Source organism: Filicampus tigris, chromosome 2 (assembly GCF_054856515.1).
Source record: "Filicampus tigris isolate MCC_2025a chromosome 2, RoL_Ftig_1.0, whole genome shotgun sequence".
NCBI classification, from domain to species: domain Eukaryota; kingdom Metazoa; phylum Chordata; class Actinopteri; order Syngnathiformes; family Syngnathidae; genus Filicampus; species Filicampus tigris.
Window position 1 is genome coordinate 6,560,576 of NC_141218.1, and position 25,979 is coordinate 6,586,554.

At 41.7% G+C, this 25,979-nt stretch overlaps 1 protein-coding gene across 16 annotated transcripts; it reads left to right on the top strand.

Moving 5' to 3' along the window:
• Nucleotides 1-4,790: 4,790 nt before the first annotated feature.
• Nucleotides 4,791-25,979, top strand: elavl2 (ELAV like RNA binding protein 2). Of its 16 annotated transcripts, XM_086017327.1 has the most exons (10): nt 4,800-4,965; nt 5,090-5,130; nt 14,122-14,212; nt 14,439-14,682; nt 15,281-15,384; nt 16,298-16,451; nt 20,920-21,145; nt 22,020-22,058; nt 24,247-24,538; nt 25,053-25,979. In XM_086017327.1, exons 1-10 carry the CDS (start codon nt 4,900-4,902, stop codon nt 25,086-25,088), a joined length of 1,293 nt encoding a protein of 430 aa, XP_085873453.1. In that variant the 5' UTR covers nt 4,800-4,899; the 3' UTR covers nt 25,089-25,979. The 16 variants fall into 16 exon arrangements, with proteins under 16 accessions (XP_085873487.1, XP_085873471.1, XP_085873453.1 ...); XM_086017361.1 differs by having other exon boundaries at nt 4,791-4,965; nt 20,920-21,106; nt 24,250-25,979; XM_086017345.1 differs by having other exon boundaries at nt 4,796-4,965; nt 24,250-25,979.

Here is a 25,979-nt window from a genome sequence, read left to right on the forward strand (position 1 = left end):
GCAATCCTGTTCCTGGCAACATTCATTTGAATACGTTTTTTTTTTTTTTACATGATTTTGTGGGCATTGCGTTAATGTAGTAACACAGACTTCTGCAAACTACAAATTCCAAACCAAGTCGGGCCGGGACGCATCTTTTGATGCCTCATTTGTGTGGATATGTTAAATAATTTGCGCTGAATTCTGTTTGGAAAAAAATGCAGAATATAATAATAATCATAATAATCATCAAACAGTACAGTGTCTTTATGATGTCAGCTGATGCATCAAGTCAAGAGTGACTAACAATGTTTTGTCTAGACACAGCTTTTAGAGATCCTTTTACTTTCTCCAACCCCACCCTTTTTTTGGGGGGGAGGTAAGATTAGCTACTCAAACGGTGAATAATTTAACAGTGTTTTTACCGTGTTCCTGCTTGGTTTTGTTTTCCCCCGGCTGGCAAATAAGTCAGTGGCGACATGGTGCAAAGGTTGTGTTGTGTGAAAACACCTTTTTAAAACAGCTGTGACTCATGCACTAAAATTAGCTCGCCAAAGCTTTGCCTTTCGCATGGAACTCACCAGATAGTAGGCTCATGTGCCCCCCCTAGTGGCTGTGTCCATTCACGAGGCAATCTTCGTCGTTTTTTGATTATTCTCTCGTCGCAGGATTGATCCGTCCGCCTAAGCGTATCCGCATGAAAGCCACTTTGAGTACGTCTGATATGCCGCGAGAAACAGGCGATCTATCAAAGGCAACCGCCGATCCAATTACGCTTCCGACAATCCCAGATCGTGCGACGCTTGAAAGGGAAAGTGAAGTCGTTGACGAGGCCACCGCGTGTGATCTGCGAAACGGGGGATTAGTCATGTCGCTCTCAGGAGAATCGGCATCTTTTGCCAAAAGAAGAGCAGGTATATTTTCCCTGACATGATGATCCCACTTGAAAGTGCCATTTGGAGGCGCTTTGGGTAGGTTAGCTGTTAGTGTCACCGTTTAGTGAAGGTTAAGTCAAGGGATAAATAGGAGATATTATAGTAGTTCTCCGCATTAGCTCTCTCACGGACATAGGCCTGTGAGATTTCTTTGGAAGCCATGTGATGGAGCGGTAAGAGCCAAATAAATCTTCGGAATTTCCAAGGCACACATGCTTCGTAGAATTTGTGTCAAACAGGTGAAAGAACAATCGAGTGGGGGGGGAATCAGTCAAGCTTGTCGCCTTGACCTACTTGACTGTATGTCGCAGAACACTGGAAAGCAGCCGTGGGCTCCAGTTCTCATTTTCTGCAGGAAAAACGTGGCATTTCTGATCAAATTTAAATCAATGGCTACAGTCTGAAATATCTCAGCACAAATCTTTGTAAAGGTCATAAAGGATAGGAAGAAGCGGAAATCTTTGCGCAATATTTGTTCAAGACCATGTGAAGTGAAAAATAAATGTACTGGAAATGAAGCTTCAAAATAGTGAAAAAACATTGCCATTCTTCCACCTCTCGAACGCTGGGGCAGGTCCGCCGAATACGCAGAAACCACGCCCAGCTCAACCTTCAATCAAATACCACTTCCACAACCTGGAAAAATCATTGCTACTATAATATGGGCATTTTTTTTTTTTCTTTGATTTGAACTTAACACAATGCAACAACGAGGTGTTCTAAAGCGGCAGCGTGAAGCCCCTATCTACGCGCCGTCTCTCAAGTCAGACATTTAACAAATAAATACATAAATGCATACATTCCACACTCCTAGCTCTTCCGCTGTTCTCTGTGCGTGCACTCGGGGCCGACAACGAGGCGCTCTAAAGCGGCCACGCTAGCGGACTATCCGAAGGTAAAATGCATTTTCAGGGTGTCGGAATAGCTAGCTGGCTATCAAACTGGATGTCACGATTGCTCCGGATTAACCGCTGATGCTAATGAAGGCGCTCAAATTATGTTGTGGACCAGGGGCGAATCATGCCATCTTGCAATCGTGCGTACCCGAGCTTCGTTTTAGCCACATTGCAAAAAAAAAATAATCAAGAAAACTGAAATGGAGAAAAACGCTATCGCGGCACAATTGTTCATAGTTCTCAATCTTTGCACGTGTTTTCAGCAATTATCTTCAAATATGTTTCCTGTAGTTAGAAAAAAATGTCTTGCGATCTGGGAATCTCTTGATGCAGCTCCAAGACTCTCGTTTTATAATCAGAAGTGAACTCACGAGGTTGTCATGTACAAAAACTCTTCTCAAGCTTCAGGCGAATCTCGACCAGGCCAAAACTCATTGAACTCAATCAATGGAGCTAAGACGGCCCATCGGTTACAGGTCACGAAAGCGATGTCGGCCAATGTTTGTCTCCGTGATTAAAGTGTTCCCCCCGGGTGTACGTTAATTGAGTCCTCCCTGTAATCGCACGCCGGCTCACCGTATGATTGGCCGCTGGGGGGAAAAAGGCTGGTGGGGATTATCCTTGAGGCCTCTTGTTCGATTCCCAGGCGGAAAATTGAAATGGTATTTTGTCTTGTCTTCTCACACGTTGTGGTGGGCAACTGACTGTCAAGCTGTGTGCGCGTTGAAATCAACCCCAGAAAACTTTGGCATGAATTGGACCATTTTTTTTTTTATGTACGAGCAAGCTTTGGATAAGTCGCCCCTCGAATGAAGTGAGTGCAGTTGTTGTTTTTTGGCCATTTCCATTATGAGGAGTCTCAAAATATTCAACAGGGCGTGTTTTACTTTTCAGCAACTTTTTGTGGTTGTAGTAGCATGGTGCACTTCATTGATATCAGATAGCACTAAATATGCTGCTATTATTGTTTTGGGGCCATTTTGTTTTTAAAGGGTTCAACTTTCAGAATGGTATCATTTGCAATTGTAGTAGCATGTTACGGTTTGTTTGTGTTTAAGTGCTGCTCCATGTGTTTTTGTTATTCCAAACGTAACAAATTTTGGGTTGTGATGGCAGTTGTACGATGTTTGAATAGCATTCGTTCTACTGAAAGAGGAAATCAACCACATTTTTTTCAAGAATATGTTCCCAGCAAGCCCGCTAGTTGAAACACTGCATTCTGATGAATATTGCATTTGTGGAATATTAGTCAAGCAGCAAAATCCACTTTATTTATTTATTTTTGTTGTTGTCTCTCTTTCTCTCTATGCTAGAATGTCGTAACTATTTTTCTTCTCGTATGTTGTTTTGTTTGCCCCCTAGCGTTATGTTTGTTTTTTTGTGTGTTTGTGTTCAAATGTAAATTGTGTTCAATTTGTTGTTATATTTGACATTTACTAAATAAAGGTATTATTTTAAAAAAAATTAAAAAAGCAGCAAAATCCACCCCTTTTTAGCCATCTCGGGGGGTGGCATTTTTGTCACTTCTGTCGAATGAAAATGACATCACAACTGCTCACGACGACCAATCATGGCCGACCTGTTTTCTGAATCTGAGCCGTGATTGGTCGTCGTGAGCAGTTTTGATGTCATTTTCAGTCGACAGAAGTGACAAAAATGCCGCCCCCAGTGATGGCTAAAAACGGGTGGATTAACTCTTATTCCACAAACGCAATATTTATCAGAATGCCTTGTTTTAACTAGTGGGCTTGCATAGAACATATTCTTGAAAAAAAATGTGTTTGGGTTAACTTCCACTTTAAAAATATTAAATACTGTACCACTTTTTTCAGACCGATACCAAGACGAGTATTCACTCTGTGACTACTCACCGATACTGAGGACCGATATCTCTAGTACTTTTGAATTTATAAAATTTCATTTAACACAATGACCAAAAAAATTGTGGCCTGTGACTTTATTTCTGACGCAGTTGGTGATTCACCGATGTGTCAATGTGCCACAGTATACCACCAACTACAGCCGAGAAGGACTTACTCGATATCAGATTTTTTTATTTTTTTTTTGCCTTAAGTATCTATAGCTGGTATCGGCAGCTTCCAAGAGTATCCAATATCTTAAAATAAGGCTGGTATCGGCTTGATACTTATACCTGCTATTGCTAATCGCCAATCCCTAAATCTATTAGTGTAAAAAATTGATAAAACTTAATCAAAATTGAAAAAAGTGATTCCATTGTTGGCCAACGTCGAGATCTCGAATACGCTACTTTTACAAACTTGCAAAATTTGAAGATCATTCAAATAAAAGTTTGACCTGTGTTCACCGTACACGAAAAACATTTGACAGATGAATCCAAATGCTGGCAGTTAATTAGATTGTGAATGTCATTTTCTAGGCAAACTGCCGCCACTGAATAGTTAATGATGCTATTACTTGTTTGTTTGACCTGAACATAAAAAAATAAAATAAAATAAACATTTACCTATTGCTCGGTTATAAGTCTTTGCATTGATGTGAGGGAAAACATCTGCTCGGCATGTCCCGCCAACCCCTGATTGGGCTAATGCATAATAAATCACCATATTATGTGACTCTGACATTCAAGGTCAGCAACACCTTGAGATGTGTCAAGAGCCGATAATGCGGCTGCATGTTTTCTTGTCTAAATCGCAAGCACTCACCTTATTTGTAAATGTTAACTTAGTTTGCGTGAATTACCTGAAATGCCCACTTAATACTCTCTAAATTATTTTCTCCCCCAAAAAATGTCATGTCTATTAGTTTGCCTCCCTGTCTGAGAATGGGAAATAGAGGCATAAAATATTATGATATGAGCATTTGATACAGCAAATTTCCTGTTAGTTTAGATTTTGTACATTTTTGATGTACTGATTTTAACTTTTCAATGTATAATACTCATATTAGCAATGTTTTCTCTTGTTTTGTTTGTTTGTTTGTTTGTTTGTTTTAGTAGAGCTGTGCCTTTAAGACCTAGCCCTTTGGGCCCCGCCCACTCCAGGAAGCATTTTCCACACTGGACAGGTGAATGCAAGCGGGGAACACAAAGACCACAATGATGTTGCTTTATGTTATCCAATGTGGGAAGCAGCTGTGCAAGGCTAGGCGAAGTATGCTACAAACAGGAAGAGAAAGTGAGTGAAACATTATATTGGGCTGTATTTTGAACACTTTGCTCCAGTGTTATATAAAATCTCAGTACACAGAGAGGGACAGCGGCGTCCATTTTGACATGTTTTTGCTTTTTTGTTTCTTTAGCGCAGTGAAGGTGGCGCTCGTGAGGAACACGATGGACCAAGGTAAGATTAGTATTACGTATGAGCACTTGGGATGGGTGATTTGACTTTGAATATTTTTTTCACATTGTCCAATTTCCTACTTTTATCTATTTTTTTACAACAATGACATTATTCAAAACAAATTGGATTTTTATATTTCTTCCTCGCTGAATTTTACTGTAATTTTCTGGATATCAAACAAGCTCGAACCCAAGCCCCCCACCTCAACCACCCGCCACATCCATCAACTTCTACAGCCATAAGCTGTTTAGCTTGGCTGGTTATGTGTTGGTTTTCCTCACTGACCTAAAAATATTTGTTACTGCAGCACATACTTAGGGTCAAACATTTCAAGCAAGTGGATAAATTGCTTTTTTGAAAATTAGTCACTTCACTTGACGTGAAGTGGCCTGTTGTTGTTGTTTTTTTTTTTTACTCAAATTAATCAAGTCCTACGTTGTAGAAGTATCAAAGGAACTATTTCCCGACTGAACTTCGTCTGTCAGCTCTATTGTAGAACTTCTTTTTTCTTTTTTTTCCAAATCTGTCTGATCTTTGAAAAATCATCTTTGAAGACACACTTTGCCAAGTCGCCATAGAAAATGTGCAGAAAATGTTCTCCTGTAGATTATTTTAAAGAATTTGGTGTATGCTAACTAAATGCTAATGATCTAATTGATATTTCTGAGCATGACTAACTCCCAGGGTAGTCTGACTTTAACTCTGGCTGTCATTAAGATGGAAACCCTGCAAGTAACCTTTTTGGACCCCCACCACCACCCAGCACCCCCTGTCCCTTTTCCCGCCTCTATTTTTTTAACCTTAAACCATTTAAAGTCAGTCATTTAAAATCATTTGTGTGGCTTTTACAGACCATGTGAATTTTTAATCAATGTATTGCCTTTCTCAAAAATAAATTAGGCTTAATATCATTGAATTTTGGTTGTATTTGTAATATTTGTTTTGATATACTGTTAAGTTTGTCAAACTTCATTTGATTAAAAAAAAAAAAAAGAATCCATAGAAAAAGCAAAGCACATTAACAAGAACTTTGTTGCTCACGGAACCATCTCATAAAATATGCTGATGTCCTTCATAGCCAGCCATTGATCTTTTGGAATCTGTGTCTCACAAATCCAAATAAACATATCGAAGGATAGCCAGTTTCACAACAGTTAAAAAAAATGTCAACTACAAAAAAATAGATTTAAAAAACAAAGCTTAAAAATCTGAAAATCAAACTAGTACAATTAAAATAAAAATCAAGCAAGTTCAACTTTAAAAAATGAAAAAGCTTAAATGAAACACACGTTTACATTAAGTCAATTCAAATTAATTTATAATGAAGCAAGATCATTAAATAATCAAATTAAGAAAATTCCAATAAAAATAAATATCAAACCACATAAATTCAAACTAAACATTAAACAGTGCCACAAGGTGGTATAAAATAAAGATTAAGCAAGTTTACATATATAAATATAAAAATGGAGCAACTTCCAATTCCTTTTGTGGCTCACTGAACTGATGTCTCATCAAACAAGCATGAACATGGTTGTGTGCACTCACAAAAAAAAAGTATTTTATTATGCCTAGATTAACTTCCGGGGACACTTTTTTATGGCTTAAAACATGCCTTCCAACACCCCTGAATGCCAAATTTGTGACGAGTGGTTGATGAGTGACAGCAGCGCCGACCAATGGCGCTCTGTGGCGGCGCGGAGCCAATGGTCAAAAGCGCGTGCGTGCGTGCGTGCGTGCGTGCGTGCGTGCGTGCGTGCGTGCGTGCGTGCGTGCGTGCGTGCGTGCGTGCGTGCGTGCGTGCGTGCGTGCGTGCGTGCGTGCGTCAGGATGGAGGGTATACTTCCGCGTCCAGTGCATGTGTATGTTGAATGGGGGGCATGGTGGGGGGCCAGGAAGGGCGGGAGGGAGAGAGCAAGCGAGAGAGAGCGAGCGGGAGCTGTGATAGGGCTGTATATATTCGCCGGCAGGACTATGTTCCTTTTAAAGACGAGCTCCTCCGTGCATCACTCGGCACTCCGTGATGTCGCCTGTTTGTGTGGCCCACCTATAAAAGCGCGAGACAGGCACGAGCCAGGGGTTACTCCTTTTTTTTTTTTTTTTTTTTTTTTTTACTTATTTGATTCCTTTTCATTTCTTCTGTGCCCCCCGCACCCCATCTCCCTCTTTCCCGTTTCCCTTCCCGACCCCTTCTCTTTTGTTCCAGCAAGGAAGTCATTTGTGTGTTTTGATTTAATAAATATTTTATTTCACATCCTCATTTTATGTCGTTTGTCTTTTATGTTTGAACTTTTACAAATATATATATATCGAACACCGTTGGCTACTTATTTGGACGTCCATAACTTTCATTTATAGAAACGGTAAGATGATGTTGTTCTTTGCACGTTGTCTTGTGGCTGTCTTTGAGCGGCGGACCATCTCTGGTTGCATGTGAACGCCGCGTGATGCGTTCAGGGTCCCTCGATCCGACGGGATGGAACAGAGAGCAAGGATGGGTGCGTGTATTGCTTAAGAGTGCATGAATCGTCTGAAACGTTGCTTTACAGCAGCGAATACGTGGAGTTGTTGGATTTTATCCCCCAAATACGGAACCCAGTCTGTGCAACTCGGTGTTTTATCAGAAATGCTTGGATGCATTTTTATTCACGTGTCAATGCCAAATGCAGTCCGGCTGCATGATTTAAAAGGATTTACAGTAGTCATTCAACTCTCTCATAACAGTGAGTTGTTGATTACCTAATTTGTCGTGGTTATTAAATTGACTCGTTTGATAAATCATTTTCCATTGTTTCGTCGCCATGTTGTCCTTTGGATTTATCGAGTACACCTGCGGCCAATCAAGTCATTATGCCATTTCCGGGGTCGACGCTGCGCCCTCTCTGATTGGCCAATGGCCTGATTAGTTTACTTAGGCCGGCCGCGACCACACCACCGCCCCCCCTATTCGCCCTCAGGAAGACGCAAAGTTCCACGAGAGCAGACTTTTAACACGCCACGTTGCTTCAACACTTAACGGTAAGACGTCATTGCGTGCAAGTGTCGAATTGGTGCCCCCCAAAAAAGTTGAAAAATAATCGGCCTAGCTTCATGCAACCTCAAGTTTGAGCGGCGCCATGTTGCTAGCCTCCTCGTTGTTAGCCTAGAAAGAAGGGAGGACGCTATGCAGGTGTCACCGCATTTGTGACGAAAAGCTTATTATTGTGCTACGTGCACATATTTGGATATGAAATTATAGATAAAAAAAAAAAAATTCGCTTAAGTAGTCCGAACCGCACTCTTCAGTAGAAGTTTCTAGAGAAAACTAATTGCAGTAGGCTGCTGGCTCTGAGTGTGCATGTAAAAAAAAAAAAAAAAAAAACTGGCTGTAAAATGGTCGTTTTAACATAACGTGTATTTGTTTTGCAATTTGCAATTGCAAGCTATTTAAACACAAATGCAAATAAATGCCAGGTGAGTGTAAAAGTTGCCTTTTACTTGTTTGCTTTTTCTTGGCGCATGCTTGTTTGCAGCGCCAAGGTGTTGCGCAGTCGTCAATTAAGCTCGTTGCTTCGAGTCCAGAATTTTAGCAAGAATGTTTCAAACAAACCTGTTTTTTGTAGATAAAGCTGGTGTGTGTTTTAATTGTTGTTGGCGTTTCTCCTGAATTTAAGACATGGGAGGTGTCATTTTTGGGTGTGTCTCTGTAAAATGTGTTTTTTGGTGTCTTTTGGTACTGTAAATGATGCCATGTTACTGGAAGGCAACCACGTGACGTCCTTGAATGCTTGTCAGTGGAGCTGATGTGCAGTAGCGTGTGTGTGTGTGTGTGTGTGTGTGTGTGTGTGTGTGTGGTGGGGGGGTTACAGAGCGTTAGGTTTTGTCTGATGGTGCAGTTCTGATGGAAATGGGACAGTGTGTTAATTCATCAAGGGCAGCAGGATCTGTCATTTGAGTAAAATTGCCTTTTCATTGGTTTGTGTAACAAGCTTTAGAGATTCCAACTATCCCATGGCGTCAATTTGTCAACGCAGCACTATTCACACATTTATGCTGGTATTGATAAAGAACCAACCAAGTCCAAACAAGAAAAGCATTGAGAAAAGGATGAAAGGCAATGTAATTTATCTGGAAATAAAACTGATGGTGAAGACCAGAGCTGGGCATTTTACTAAAAATTGAGCATCCGTTATTCGTCATCCGTCTGCAGTGTGGGTACACTTCTGTCTCTAATTTTAAACTGCCGTCTGTTGGCGAGCATGACTAAACTTTCATGTATGAATGTAATCTGTTCAATTACCGCGTTCGGACAAGCCCTTTATCAGACACCCAACAACGTGCCCGTATTTGGAAGCGCTGACCTAGCGGGTGACCAGGAAGTAAAAAGTGAGTCTTTTCCTACTGATTGACAAAATATATTTTTCATTGTTACAAAACAAACCCCAGTCTTTGCTCGTTTTAAAAAAGGAAAATCAAGAGGAAACAAGATGTATCATTCAATGTTAATACATTAAACGCACTTTATTTATCCCATCTTCCTCCATTGTCCCCATGCCATGACTTGCAAATAAGTCCGCTAAAATAGCATTAAATCGCTTGGCAGCCCCTCTCCTATTAGAGACGCTTTCTCCAAGGCACTGCAAGTTCAGAACGAAAAGAGATTGAAAGTGCCGCATGAAACCGGGCAAAGAAAATATGTTCAATGCGAGACGTGGGTTGGCCTGGCGTGATATAGCGCCTCCATAGTGGTGAACTCTGCAACTGTACCTGAAATACGTTCGTTGCCGCGGTGGGACATCAATCGCGTTGTTTTGTGCAATATCAATCGTTCTTGTTGGAGACGGGCACACAATTAGCGGCCGCCTCTCAATTTTGAATGTAGGAAAAACCCTGCTTTTATCGAAATGTGCATACAGTATAGTATATTACATGGTTCAGGAAGTATTTATAGGAATATTAAATGGTATGAAGATCATGTTTGTGAATGACAAGAATGCAAGCAAGATAGCTGTGGCTGTATCAGGAAAAAAAAGATGGCGTCATAGCCTAACCGTCAAGAAATTCCCGTCTGCATATTTAGCCGATCCGCGTGGTCCCAGTTCGTCCCTCGTCAGCAACAGCCAATCGGCGTCGAGAACTTAATGTACACGTCACACGCAGTTGCCGCACAAGCAGATTAAATAAAGCTAAATAAAGGAAAATATCAAATAAAAACAATATGGGACACATGACTGGGACCGAAAGGTATACAACACTGTTTTATTTTTTATTAGGCTGCGTGTCAGGAGTGTGGCACCTGCGTGTGACGTGGTACCGTTTAAGTTCGTTCTTGACACTGTTTGGCTGACTCGGACCGACTGGGACCATGTGGGTCGGCTAAAGATGCAGCTGGGATTTTAGTGACGCGTAGGCGATGCTAAGCTCTGGATAACGTAATACGACGAACCATTTAAAGAGGAAGTCAACCCAAACATATTTTTCAACAGTAACGACCAATCACCTGTTTTCTGAAGCTGAGCTATGATTGGTCGTTATCTGAGCCCTGAGGGTGTGTGATGTCATTTTCAGGAGACAGAAGTGACAAAATGGCCGCCCCCAGAGATGGCTAAAAACGGGTGGACTTTGTTGCTTAATATTCAACAAACACAAAATCAAGCAGCAAAATGCACTCGTTTTTAGCCATCTCTGGGGGCGTCTATTTTGTCTTCTGCCGACTGAAAATGACATCTCAACTGCTCACAACGACAGTCACGGCTGACTTGTTTTCTGAATCTGAGCCATGATTGGTCCTAATGCATCAGTGTGCATGTACATGCATAAAAGGCTCTGTAACAACCCAGACTTAATTTGTCTCCGACCCTTCATATGAAACTCGTCTGTCGAGATGTAGCAACTTCCTTTATTTACTTTCCTACTTGGACAGAGCTTTGGTACCATCTTGTGGCATCCTAGAGTGTTTCAGCACAAAAACAGACTAGTTACTGTATGTGCACTTCATTTTCAAGAATAAAATCGCAATGTTACGAGTAGAGTTGCAACGGCCTGGAAGATTGCTGGAAAGTTCTTGAATCAATATCCATCTGAAGTTAAGAGGGAGCATTATGGAAACGATAAACACAAAGAAACAGAGAGTAAAGTTGTAATATTAGACGACTAAAGTCATATTGTTGCTGCGGGTGTCGCATGTTCCTCCAGTGTGGGGATATTTTGAGCCATCACTTGTGGGTCTCCCCCCCACCCCCCTCCCTTTTTCAAGGACGGACATGCCGTGCGGCAGCTCGTCACGCACACTCGGTCAATTGCGTCCACGGCGGCGGAGGATTCGTGCCTCGCTTGCTTCAAGTGCTGGGTCGCATCAGCACACGCTGAGCTCACAGTTTGCCTTGAGGTCGCGCTTTAACGAGTTTGCCGCTTAGTCACAAATGCTCCGTTATGGAGCTCAAATGTTTACAAACATGAGCAGGACTATTAGCGGTGGAGTTATGTGGGGGAAAAAATATATAATTTATACACGGGAAATCTTTTTCCTAGCGTAAAATGACACCTTTCCCGTATATTACCCGTTTATTCGTAGCATTTCATCGAGCTAATTGTTTGCACTTGACAGTGTAACGCTCCGTCGTCAAACGTCTGTCTGTCTGGCCACACACTCTCAGTGCCTGGCGGTGTTGCGTCTCGCCAAGATTTCCCACCCAAGTGTTTATCTCATGAAATATTTGTGTCTGCAAGCGGGACCGTGGCCAATGGTTGTGCTTTTGCGCTGAGCGTGAGAGGTGGAATATACAAGAGACGCAGAGTGAAGCGAATCATCTCGGGACAATATGTCCTCTTGTTACCTGCCCTTTGTTAGCAAGTTAGCATCAATGCTAACTTTTGTCCTTTATTTTAAAAAGCTCACCTATAGTGATATAATTTTGTACTCCACAGTATGACAACGGTAATGAGAATAAATCGTAGTACCCGACCGATTCATTAGCCGATATTAGCTCTTTTCAAAATAATCATAATAAACCGGAGTTTTGCAGATTAAACGTCGATATATTCGTACTTTTTGGTGGGAAAGTGTTACTCAGATTGTTGTCCTTGTGACATTTGTCCACTAGATGGTGGTGTGACTCCGTTGAAGCCAGTAACTAAGCATCTTTCCTGACACAATGACCACGTGACCGCACCCAAACACCAACCCCGTTTACAACAACGGTGGATTACAATTTTGCCATTGTGGAACTCCTGAGCATGAAATTGCTTTTACAACAAAATCTGCTTTTGATAAATTCGTCACGTATCGCTTTTCTGCATGTTTTTGTGCTTGAAAATTCCTCTTCTGTCGTGTTAGACAAATATTAAAGATTCTGCCTGTATTTCGTATATATTCGTTGTTGTAGGCCCGAAGGGACCAAAAGTTATTTCATTAGTTTTTATATTAATCATCTTATTATTGTTGGATTTTTTTTTCTGACAAATATTGAGATCAGCCTCAAAAAATCCATATCGATCGGGCACTAATAAATTTGTAAAATATTTTTGACAAATTTAATGGCGTACAACTGAATCCTTTTGGTAGTGCCTGACTTTGTTTCCTCAAAAGCGTAACAGTGCCTCTTAATTAGCAATTAAGCGAGTAATATTATGAGTATAGGTTCCGTTTTTTTTGTTCTAATTGCGCAACCTTTTATTCAAAAAATTCTGTGACTATTTTTTGTGTATCCTTTCGCTCTATTTTTGCAAGTTTTCCCATCAAATGACAGCTTTAGTTTTTCCTTGAAGCGTTCTTCATTCTTAGATTTTTCTAACTACAATTTTATTCTCGCAAAATATCTTCATTCCCACAACAACCGTTCTTATAACTTAACTTGTTGCTGCTAACATTGTTGTCTTTGTTGTCAGGAAAAATACAGCAGTAACATTGCAACCTTTGTGTGAATCTGTTACACGAAACAAAAGATCAAAAATTGTGTACTAACATGAAGCGAAATGCTACGGACGGGCTAATGGAAATTAGCGTGGTAGTTCGAAACCTAACACATGCTAGTTGAGCAAACACAGCAACACATACAAACACAGCGTACAACAAAACTCACAGGCATATTCTTTGTCCTCTGTGGGAGTGACGACTGTTACTGCAGCTCTCGAGGTGACCCTCCCTGCCTCCTCTTCTTGCTGTTGATTGAACTGCTCGATGTTACCCGGCAAGTTGGTACTACACTGAAGGCGTGTTTGAACAAACCCGTAGGGTTATGACACAGCGTCACGTGGTCTGGACGTTGAAGTGCTCATTTAGTGTGCTGTCGGCGTGTAAGCAGACAGCTGTGGTCAAACAGATGGTTTGAGTGGGCAGTTGTGCTGAAGTGTACGGCCCCGTTCGTTATCCTAGCGGGACAAATAGTGGGAGAAGACTGTGGTGGCCGTTACTTGTTTGGCTAACTAATGAAGCAAGTTGTTTGGGCCCCTCTCCGACCATCCACCCACACACACACAAACAAAAAGTTAGCAATTCCCAAGCTAGATTTGATTGTAGCCTCACTTCACTCCTCCTCCAGCTTGAAACGTGGACCAATCACTAACGTGAACTCGCATGAGACGTGCATTGTACGAATGTCAGTCATTTTAAGAGTAATCTACTGTCAGGTCATACAGATATTAACATATGTGACTCTTTTTTTAAAAAAAAAAAGTGCAATCTCACACTTGAATTGAAAACTGAAGTTCCATACTAGTATGGTCACGTTTTGAACACGTAGCTTGTCCTTAAAAACGTTTTGAAGCTCCATTTTTATATCCAGAGTCGTGCATGTCAGTGTTGTATTGTGTTCAATTTTTGTTGGACGTGGTGCTGCGTGTCGAGCACTTGGCCGCCAATGCGCATATGCCGTGGATTGTTTCGGGATTTTTCTTGTCTTCGGGATGGTGGCGGAGCAATGCCGCTGCCCGGTCAAGTCGCTTCGCGCGGTGGCCGCGGAATGTCGCCTGTGCTGTTCTTTGATCTAACATGATTCTGTGTCCACATTTCAGACGGCATCTCCGCACTAACATGGCAGTCAGACTGTGCGATGTGGCCTCTCTGCTTAGAAGTGGCTCGTGGGCATCCGAGCCTTGGACCGGGGTGTGTGCCACTTCCTTGTTCTTTTGGCCTTACCCCATCACGTTAGCGCTTCTCTCATTCCTTCCCACTCATCGGTGACTGTTGCGTCGGTGTGGTCGGAAAGTCACGGGCAGTACGGGGCGGGGGAATTCATGGTTTAGATTCACCTCGTCCACGTCTCCGGTGTGTGAAGAACGACGGTGGAAGTTGCCGTTTTGCCCTGACGCTTTTCCTTGGTCCCATTTAGCAGGTAATTGCCGCCATGGAAACGCAGTTGTCCAACGGGCCCACGTGCAACAACACCAGCAACGGGCCGTCCAGCATCTCCAACAACTGCTCCTCACCGGTGGAGTCGGGCAGCCTGGAGGACAGCAAGACCAACCTGATCGTCAACTACCTGCCTCAGAACATGGCCCAGGACGAGCTCAAGAGCCTGTTCGGCAGCATCGGAGAGATCGAGTCATGCAAGCTCGTCCGAGACAAAATAACAGGTAGCCTTATTTAGTTAGCCGCTATGATCTGGGCGTTTTCTAAATGAGACCTGAGCGCCTCAGTGCTCTTGAACCTTTACATGTCAACTTGATCTTGTGTAAACTTGGAGGTTGAATGGCAAAAGTCACAAGGCATACAATTTAAAAAAAAAAATTAAAAAATTAAAAAAAACGCTTCAAAATTAAAAAAAAAGTTTAGAATAGGTCACCAGTGAAGGCTCTTGTGCATTTTAGGTTCATCCTGAATTTTCACCCCAAAGCTCAAGATCCCGACCTTTCAGTTAGTTTGTGGTTTTACAAACCTGCATTCGACAGACCTACTTGTTTGGAGAATTTATTGGTGGATATATGTTACGTCAGTGCCAGTAAAGGGTTGGATTCCAGGTGACAAATTTGAACGTCGGTGACGAAAGGAATAAATAAAAGCAGGCTTTTATTATTGTGTACAGGCTATTGTGTTAAATCTTGAATTAAGGTTAAGAAAAAACGGGGGCTGGGGAGAAATTAGTCATTTATTTTGCCATCTTCACACAATATGACAATTGAATGGTTTCACTGTGCAAATGTGCAGTAAGCAAGTGTGCTTTGGCGCTTGCAGGGCAGAGCCTCGGCTACGGATTTGTGAACTACGTGGAACCCAAGGATGCAGAGAAGGCCATCAACACCTTGAATGGCCTGAGACTTCAGACCAAGACCATTAAGGTAAGGCGTCGCCAAAACCTTGTTGGCGTTCACAAGTGGCGGCATAACGAGGCTGGATGAAAAAGCCTGGGTCGCTGGGAAAGGGAGCTTATTGTTAATCCAGGCACACGAGTGGAGCAGAACTGTTTCTATGGTTTCATGTGCTGTACAAGCACCAGTATGCATTTACAGGGAGGCGGCGGCCATTAGCATTCATCAGGCGGCAGTGGCGGCGTAGTCGTCGCGCTTTCCATGTGCTGCCTGGGGAGAAAGGAGGGAGAGTGGGTTTGAGCAAAAGCAGCTATGCCAAAGCTGCAGTGCATGAATGTGAAGGTGGGGGCTCTTACTGAAGACCACCTTGACCACCTACATTTCTTCTTGCAAGCCACACCGAAGGAGTTTGAAAGCATTTGATTGGTAGAATGTCAAAGCAAGTAAATGTACATTTTTTTCAAATAGTTATATGCACTTATATCTGATGCATTACAATATATGTGTGTAATTGGCAAGTAATGGCATGTACAAAAAAGCCTTGCACGCCGTTCTGATTAATATTGTTTATAGACTATGAACGCAGCAGAAAAATCAACCAGTTTTTAATCCATCTCAGGGGTGGCCATTTTGCACTGTATTGTCACCTGCTTGTAGTAAAGCCGTGACGTCTGCAGTTTGAAAATGGCAAACATTCCGATTTGTGATATGTCCTCATTTTAACTTCTCATGTTCCACCCTTTTTTCAAGCCTAGTTCAAATATGTGACATGGATTAATGCATGTCTCAAAAGCATTTGAGTGAAACTGGGATTTTTTTATTTTTTATTTTTTTTTTATTTTCCACAGCTGTGCTTATTGGCCTTTGTTGTTTTGGGATGAGCCTTTAGGAGTATAAAAAGAGAAATGCGCCAGCGCTCATGTGAAAGTCCGTCTGCCCGTAGGTGTCCTATGCGCGTCCGAGCTCCGCCTCCATCCGGGATGCAAATTTGTACGTCAGTGGCTTGCCAAAGACCATGACTCAGACGGAACTGGAGCAGCTCTTCTCACAGTATGGCCGCATCATCACCTCGCGCATTCTGGTGGACCAGGTGACCGGTGAGTCGGATGCGCTTCCTTTATTCTACACTATGGTGGCTCCACTTTTTGTTAATTATTTTCCGAAGCCGCTATCCTCGCTGATTTTGGACCAGCCAAAGTTAGCTGAAAGCGAAAGACTTGGCTCATCCCGATCGCTGCTAGTTTTCATAGATTCATATCAGCGGTGACAAGGAAGGGCAGCCGCACAGTGAAACCTGACTGGCAAATTATGTTCTTTGACATAACATGACATCTTTATCCATCATAGAATAACAACCGCCATCACACTGCATTGTGGCGTAATACTGTCAGTTTAATGTGCATTGTCATGATGTAACTGCAAAGTAAATATTTTTACGTATTTTTTTAATTGATTTAATCTTTGAAGCTATAGTATATACATATGTAATAATATATAATTTGTTAAATAGAGAGCCATGATTTTAGTGAGGTTAGTACCAGAGCTGAGCATTTTACAAAAAATTGAGCGTCCGTTATCGTCATCCGCCTGCAGTGTGGGTACCCTCCCGTCATCCGTCATACGCCTTTTCTTCTTGGGGTGGGGGGAAATTTGTAGCAGTCTATAGGCCGGTCCGCCTCTAATTTTATACATCCATCCGTCGGCGAGGCCGATTAAACTTTCACTCGCCGTGGTTGACAGGGGAGCTGGAGGAACTCACTCAATCGCAAACAGAATAACGCATTCATGAAATCGGGGGAAATCGGAACACTCGGTAGCAAACGTTATGTTCTTCCGAACCTTTAAAGGGGAAATCAACCCAAACATATTTTTTTTCAAGAATATGTTCTATGCAGCCCACTAGTTGAAACAAGGCATTCTGATAAATATTGCATTTGTGGAATAAGAGTTAATCCACCCGTTTTTAGCCATCTCTGGGGGCGGCCATTTTGTCACTTCTGTCAACTGAAAAGGGCATCACAACTGCTCAGAATTCAGGTAACGACTAATCACGCCTCAGCTTCAGAAAGCAGGTCAGCCGTGATTGGTGATTTTTTTTTTTTACCCCTCGCTTCAGGTGTATACCACATTTTGATTGTGTAGATCAATTTGCTACTTTTTAAATTATACATTCCAGTGAAGGTAAACATACATTTTGGATAAAGGGTAAATTAAAAACCAATACGAGTATTTATTTTAGTTTTCTTTAGCACAGTGCATTTTCCCAACTTCACTCATCTGATATCACAACCTCCTACAAACCCAAACAGGAGATTTTGTGCAATTGCGAGCCAATGCGAGTTTTGGTCATTGCTTGTGGGTGGAGCATGGCAGCAAAAACTTCTCTTTGGAAACTTGCCTGCCTGTTGGACCGCTACTGGAATTCTTCAATCCTTCTGCTGCTTACTGTCAAGCTGAGCTGACTTTAGAAGGACGGGCATTTGGCCGGCACAAGACAACGCAGATAGGCGGCATTAGTTTTAGTTCTGTTCTTTAGAATAATTAACAATTTGCAAATAAGTTCACTGCATACTCGCATCAAATTTAATTAGGTTTTCTCAAAACCTTTTCCTTTTTCTATCATTTTGTGCCCCAGAGAGTCAGAACAAAATGACAGCAGGGGTCTTGCAAAATGCATCACGGGTGTATCGGTGTGAGATACCAAAATGCAATTTTCCACCCGAGATGTTCATAAATATGCATGGAGTGGGTAGAATATGAAATGGGTATAAAGTAGCGGGACTCGGGTGCGTCTGTGCCGCTGGAGCGAGTCCTGTTCCGCGGAGAGAAATGAAATGCGTTTGAACCGTCTATTTCGCCGCTGTCGTGTGAAGACGCGACACTCTAATAAACTGAATCACTCGAATAATCTGAATCGAAACGTTCGCCAAACCCAGGAGTGCTTTAGCTGCACATTATATTGCAGATGCTTGTTCCTGACAGATTCACTTCAAATTGTACCAACAAGAATAACTGAGCCCATCCAAATGAACATGCATCATTTTCCTAAAAAATGTGTTTGAAAGTTCTAAGAGCCATGAGGGAGTTGCGCGCAAATTTACCTTGATGGCGAACGGGTTTCTTTCTGCACCAGTGCTTTACAGCTGTCAATTTTGGCTTTTTCATCGGAGGAGAAAGCGCAAACCAGTCGTTTGCAAAGTTTGCAGAGTTTCGGTTCGGACGTCAGCGCCGACAGCCAAAGCAAACAGAGATCAGAGCATTGGTAGCCGGAGGCAGCCGCTAGCTCCAAGCTAACGCAACCCACGGTAACGCAGACATTTAACAAGAGCACTCCATATGGAAAAAAACAAGGCAGCAGTGTAAAGAACTGAGGCAGTGGCTTATTACCTTGCTGAAGACATGATTCCCATTAAAACAGTGGAAAACGAGGGCTTTAAAAGACTCGTCAAAGTACTAGACCTGCGTTACGAGCTGTGTTTTTATGTTTACATTTTTACCTTTTATGTTTACATTCACTGCACATCTTGATAGAAATTGTCACTATTCAAATTTAAACTTGTTCAGAAAGCTTAGCTGACTTAAAATGTTTTTTTTTTCTTTTAGTTTCATACACATTTTAAATGTTTTATTTTAACATGAGGAAAATGGTCAGAAATGTGCAAATTAGTATAAAAAAAAAAGAATCGTGATAAAATCGTGATCGTGATTTTATTTTTTTTTTAAAAATCGTGAGCTGGTATTTTTGCCAGATCGCCCACCCCTACTTTGAGGGTCCAAGTGAGTTCACAGTACCAACGTAACAAGGAGCCCTCAACTTGGTGGAGTTTTCATTTAAAAAAAAAAAAAAAAGTAGTCAGCACTTCAAACGCCTCCAAGATCCCACATAACAGGTACATTCGAAGGAGTACATGACCTCTTACGGCCTACACTGTTCTTACCATGAATGCTTTAATTTGTGCTATTTAATTGTATTATTTATGGCGACGCAGTGTGAAACATCAGTCATTTTAAGGAGCCCACTTGCAGCACACCGAGGATTTTTGGCGCATACTGTATGAGCTCATTTGTGGATATTTTTGGCTGAAACCTGTCATCCAATTGAAGAATGGGTTCTCCGAGTAGCAGAGAAAAAGCACCGGATGTAGTGCTAGCTGCAGCTCTCTTATAGGGCTGCCATGATTAGTCGACTAATCACGTCGACGATCAAAATCGTCGACAATTAATTTTAATCGGCGACGTGTCGTTTATTTATATATTTATTTATTTGGCACATTATTTTTCTTTCGAGACTGCCGCCTCTCGCTCTGGCAACGCACGTGCGCAGTGGTGGTAATCCGGGTGATGTAAACAGAAGCACTGTGGGTAAAGTAGTGGAAGCCTTACACACAACAGAGTCCGAAGGTTACGGCACATTTCACCAAAGATACTCAATACAATGCAAACCTGCCTTTCATGGCAGCAGGATGGAGATGCCCAATTATTTAAAAAAAATGAAGCAAGTTATGGCTGATGCCTGATTTCATATCTGACATAGGCACAGTTGTGTCTAGAAGCTAGCTGCAGTTAGCATACACGTTACGGTGTGTTTGATGTAACGCTCCTATTTGGTACGCTAGCACGTCGTAGCATCTTCTATGGATTAAGCAGCCATTATTCAGTAAACTCGCGTTGATTAACAACCAAAAACTCTGTGTGTTTATGGACATCAAAGCGGGAAGCGCACGCTTGCTCTCTCACTCGCGAACGGAGTGATGCATTCATGAACTGGGAAATATCAGCACTCAACACAAAAACGACATATGTGCCACTCATCGGCGTCACATAGCAATAAAATCCATAGTTAAGTTTGTTGTAATATACCATGTTATAGTGCAACAAAAACGGTCTATCCTTTTTTTGTTACAGGTGCATACCACATTTTGATTGTGTAGATCAATTTACTACTTTTAAATGATGCATACTAATGAAAAGAATAACAAAACCTTTTTGATAGTTTAAATTAACACAAAATTAAAAACCAATACAAGTTTCTTTTAGTTTTCTTTAGCACAGAGCATTTGCCCAATTTACTCCTGATTTCACTACCTTCCGTTAAAAAAAAAAAAAGTCTTGGTGCCCAAGAAGAGTGAAATATGTATACAAGTACTTCTTTTTGTATTCATAGATAATTTCACTGCATTAGCGCAACTCTGTATAGTTTTGTACAGCAATTTTAAAACGCGCTGAAGAATTACAGCTAAAGATTTTAAGGCCAGAGTATCGCCATCAATTGAAGTCGCTCCTTTATTTATAAACATGTCAGGAATGATGGCTTAAGTTGCAAAGTTTAATACAAGTTGAATGTACTATCATCTTGTCTTCATGATTAGTGTGTACATAAAGAATTCAAGCTGTAAGCGAATGATGCTTATTAGCTTGCTGCTGCCATTTGCCGCGATTTATATATCATCCGATTAGTCGACTAATCGGATATTAGCAAAATAATCGTTTGTGGCAGCCCTTCTCCCTTATTTGCCCAATTTCATTGACCCGTTTGTACTTGAGGACCAATTTATTGTTGCGCAGGCCTTTCCAGAGGTGTGGGCTTCATCCGCTTTGACCGGCGGGTGGAGGCCGAGGAGGCCATCAAGGGCCTCCACTGTCAGAAGCCGCCCGGCGCCGCAGAGCCCATCACGGTCAAGTTTGCCAACAACCCCAGTCAGAAGACCAACCAGGCGCTGCTGTCCCAGCTATACCACTCGCCCAATCGAAGGTACCCGGGACCGCTCTCACAGCAGGCACAACGCTTCAGGTAAAAGGGGCACAGCCAAGCACATTGAAATGAGAACAATTATTCATATTCATTGTGTCATTTGCTTCTATCAGTCACCGGGTGTCATCTCAAATAGACCCTTTCATTCATGTGCACAAACCCATCCCATTGTGAGTTTTGTTGCTGACCTAAATAGTGTGGAGTCACTTTTTTTTTTTTTAAACTGCTGCTGAATATTTGCATTGTCGGTGGATTTTGTAGTTGGTGTTAACGTGACATTCCCAGTGCCAATATGCAGATAAATGCAACTTAACGTTCGCTGTTTTCCGTTTTACCGTCAGTGCTCAAACGACGAAGCCCATCGAAAATGTGAAGAGGAAACACTAAAAACCATCAAAATGCTTTTAAGCATAGCAATATGAATGTGAAATAATATTTGTCCGTTTCAGCACTAACTGCATAAAACCCAAAGTTAGTCTTAAGTAGCATTTATCTGCACTGTGTAAAACCAATAAAAAAAATTAAAAAATGTCAATCTGTTGCTGTCCCAGACAGCAGCACGTCACATGCTTGAAATTGGTGTGTGGAGTCTTTACTAAAAGTTTGAAATGCTGGTGATGGTTTATGGTTATTTTTGTTTTAAAAGGTACATAAATGCTACTTAATATTCCATTAATTAACACCATTAATTGTGTTTCAAAGTGCAAGGATGTTACTTGATTTTTTCTCTAACAAAAATGTGTTGTACAAATGAAACCTCCCTCTCATCTGCAGTTGAGTAAATAAAGGCATCTGGCCACCATTTGCAGAAATATATGCAAGTGGATACTGCTTATGACTTAGTAAGGAGTTGAGTAATGAAGTCGAAAATCGATGTGACGTTGACGCGCTCATCTCCGCCTTGTGTTTTTAGGCTGGACAACCTGCTGAACATGGCCTACGGTGTGAAAAGGTTTGTGGATTTTTTATTTTATTTTATTCAGAAATTTAGCTTTGGCATCTTTAGTTATCCGACTTTAGTAGCAGTTCCAAAATGTAACCACAGGAACTGATTTTATTTGGCCCTCCAAAATCCATTCGTGTTCTGAACATCTGAGCAACGATGCACAGCATTAACGCTTGTAGGAAAGTCACAAAAAATGAAGTATAGGGAACTAAAAAAAAAAAAAGTCAACAAAAATGTGGTTAAAGTATTTCATAAAAGTGCAGTTAAAAAATGTCAATTTGACCTGCGGCGTTACAGGTTGTATAAAAGTGAAATGTAAAGACCAACCTTAGAAATAACACAAAATGGTCGCATTTGCTTCAAAATAGCAAGTTTTGTAAAGGCTTTACATTTAAAAATAATCTAGATTTTTATCCAATAAAAGGAGTCCATTTGACCCGCAACACAAAAGTTTAAAATGGTTAAAAACACATTTACAAACCAGGACTATCTAACTGCCAACGCAAGAGTTAAGCTGTTTTTTTTTTTGTTTGTTTTTTTTTTGTTTTTTGTTATGTCAAAGTGCAATTTGAGCCCACCACGGAACGTAGTGTCAAGCGGTGTTCGCCGTGTGTGTCGAGCAGTGATAGCGATGAAATGGATTCATGAATATTCCTCCGGGCGCTGTGAGGAGATGAGCAAAATGTCTTGTGGCTTTTGTACACGGCGCGTCACGTCAGGACGGCGCAGCTTTGCACTTTTCTGGCCCGCGATTGCAGAGCGTTGCGCAGGCACCGGCGACGTGTACACTGTACGCGCGCTCGACTAGCTCACCTTGATCTTTTATGGACGGCCACGTCCACTTTTCAAGTCGCTTGCGTCAGACGTCTTTCAGGATGCGCCGGCAGCCGAGTGCACTGACAATAGATGGGTCCCCCCCCCCCCCCCCCCCCCCCTACCCCCACATCTTTGTTCGGACGAGCTCTCGCCTTGATGGTGGGGCGCGCACCTGTCATAGTGGATGTTCCGCACGAGGCTAACTGGAGCAACTCATCTCGGGCGACACCGCCTGCAAATTCCGCCACCTTTCCTGAGCGCTTTTGAGTTTTGTCCTCTTCAAATTGTAAAATCTGCAGCTGAGATTTATTTTGTTTTAATTTCTTTGAATGTAGTTTGTAATTGGGCTGAGAGCCATGCAAAGTAGGTAAAGTGCATGTTAGCCTTACACACCCAAATGTCATTTGAACAAATGAAATTGATAAAAAAAAAAACATTGGTGGTATTGAGTTTTGTGGTAAAACTTCAGGTTAAAGCTAAAATGTCTTATAATCTTTACAGGTCAACTTCATTTGGCCTCTTTGTTGAGTATTTTAGTACATTTTGCACTTCTTCCTAACAAGGAATGAAAATTCCCCCCCCCCAAATAAAAGTACATCCGGCATGGCTCGTTTACCAACCAAGAGGTTGTGGGTTTGATACCGGCCCTTGTGAGCCTGTCGAAGTGTCCTTGAGCAAGATACTGAACCCCCAGTTACTCCTGATGCCATCAGAAGGTGAATGTGAACTCGGTGTAAAGCGCTATAAAAGTGAACGACCGTTTACCATCTACTTGCCTTTCTGTGACGCTTCGAGTCATGTCTGTTGCAACCTGCTGATGACACGCCAACTCTGTGGCCCGTTCCTCTTTGAAGCATCGCACTGTTGCGCAATTGTCTCATGGCGATGAAACAGGTGTTGGCGCCCCCAAAAAACAACATGAAAAAATACAAAATAAATTGAATAGGCGCTGAACCGCGAGTATGCCGGGGGTACACTGTAGTACTTTTTCCTAGTGTGAGTGACTCATTTTTGTTGAGGATAAAGTTGTGCAAAAGCACTGAAATACTTCCAACAGTTGGACACCAAAATGTTAAGGTCAAACTAAGTTTGGAATTATTTACTTATTTCCAACTGTTCACTGTGCTGGATTTTTTTTTTTTTTTTTTTTTTTTTTTTTTAAAGTTTTATAGTTAGTAGTTTGTACGCTCAAGATCCCTTCGTCGTCATTTGTAACCATTATATTGAGGTTCTCATTTGGGAAGACTGAACAATTCCGGGAAATCTAAGCGTTCCCCAGTTGAAGAAATTGCGCTTTTTTTTTTTTTCTCAAAATTTACCGCCGTGTCAAATGAAGTTGGCGTGTCAAGGTAAAGAAAGCGTTTGTGGTTTGTCACAGCAGGTTCTCGGCCATGGCCATCGACGGGGTGACCAGCCTGGCCGGCATCAACATCCCGGGCCACAGCAGCGGCTGGTGCATCTTCGTGTACAACTTGGCCCCCGACGCCGACGAGAGCATCCTGTGGCAAATGTTCGGGCCTTTCGGCGCCGTCACCAACGTCAAGGTCATTCGTGACTTCAACACAAACAAGTGCAAAGGCTTCGGCTTCGTCACCATGACCAACTACGACGAGGCGGCCGTGGCCATCGGCAGCCTGAACGGCTACCGCCTGGGCGACCGCGTGCTGCAGGTGTCGTTCAAGACCAACAAAACCCACAAAGCGTAACCGCCGCATGCACACGCGCGGTCACGTCACCTTACTTTCTGTTTGCGCTTTCGTTTTGTGCTCTCATGTCGTTGCGTCTTGTTGTGATTCAGTTCTCGTTTCGTTTGGTTCACTACGGCTACGTTTTCCAAACTTTTTTTCTTTATTTTTTTTCTTTTGCACTCGTCAAACTTTTCATTGTTCTCTGTTTTGTCTGCGCTTACTGTCTAACGGATGAAAAGACAAAAAAACGAATTCTTAAAGCAAGTACCTTGCCAAAGAGCGCCGAACCTCTTTGATGTGGGTTTAAAAGCGTCTATTTTTATAAAAAGAGAAATTTGGAGAAACTTTTTACAGGACCTGGAAGATAAATGATTAAAATATTTTGTCTTTGAGAAATATCTTCATGTGTCACCTTGTGATGCTTTTGAACTTTACGAGAAAGTTTGCAACGGCAGACATTTGTGGCATAAACGCTCGCCTTTTGCCATCTTTCTAGATCAGCCTTTCCCCATCGATTTGCGACGGCGTCTGATTGCCAAGCGCACTCGGAGCAGGTCTTCCCGGCCGGTGTAGTGGCGGACCTGCCAGGTCCATCCTCACTCCCGATCCAAAAAGGCTTTTTTTTTTTTTTTTTTTTTTTTTTTTTTTTTTTTAAACACATATTAACAAACAAAACGAAAGCATCATCAAAGTGTGTATAAGATTTTTTTTTTTTTTTTTTAACTATTTGGCCAAATTGTGCTTTAAGTTTGATGCATAAAATTTTTGGGGTGACCGAAGTGGGAATCCTTCCTTAGTTTGCCAGATGAGGCGTTTACGGTGCATTTAATTTGTCATCGGTTTGTTCTGTAAAATAGTCTTGTCAAAAAAGTGCGGGAAAAAAAAGGTGTTGCAGATCTTGTAGACATTGCATTTGTTTTCTATATAACCATTCTAGATATGTGGTAAAATTGTCTTAAAAACCACACTTTTGAACTCTGATTAGCTTTTTGTTGATTCATATTCACATATCTATAAATCTATTATCTATTACGTGATGCATATATGAACCTGTCTTCAGTGGCCAAATATGTATATTGGCTTTTTCCACTTGAGTGGTGAGAATGACATAGTTGTCAATAATTGGGTATTAGGAGTTGATGACAAACTATTAGAGAACAGCGTGCTATATATGCATTATGAATATCTTTGCAACTCTTGTTTAGCTTTTCCTCCCATTTGTGTTTGTGCCTGTCGATTTGTTTTGACTGTGAGGATGATTCATTGAAGTTGTGAAGTCTGCCTTGAGTTGAGTTGTTTTGTTTTGGTTGGAACCCAATAACTTTGTCTTTAAAGAGGATGTACTTGTTTTGTTTTGTTTTAATACTTTGGAATTGAGTCCCCCCTAATTGAGTACATCAATAAAATAAGTTTGAAGGGCAAA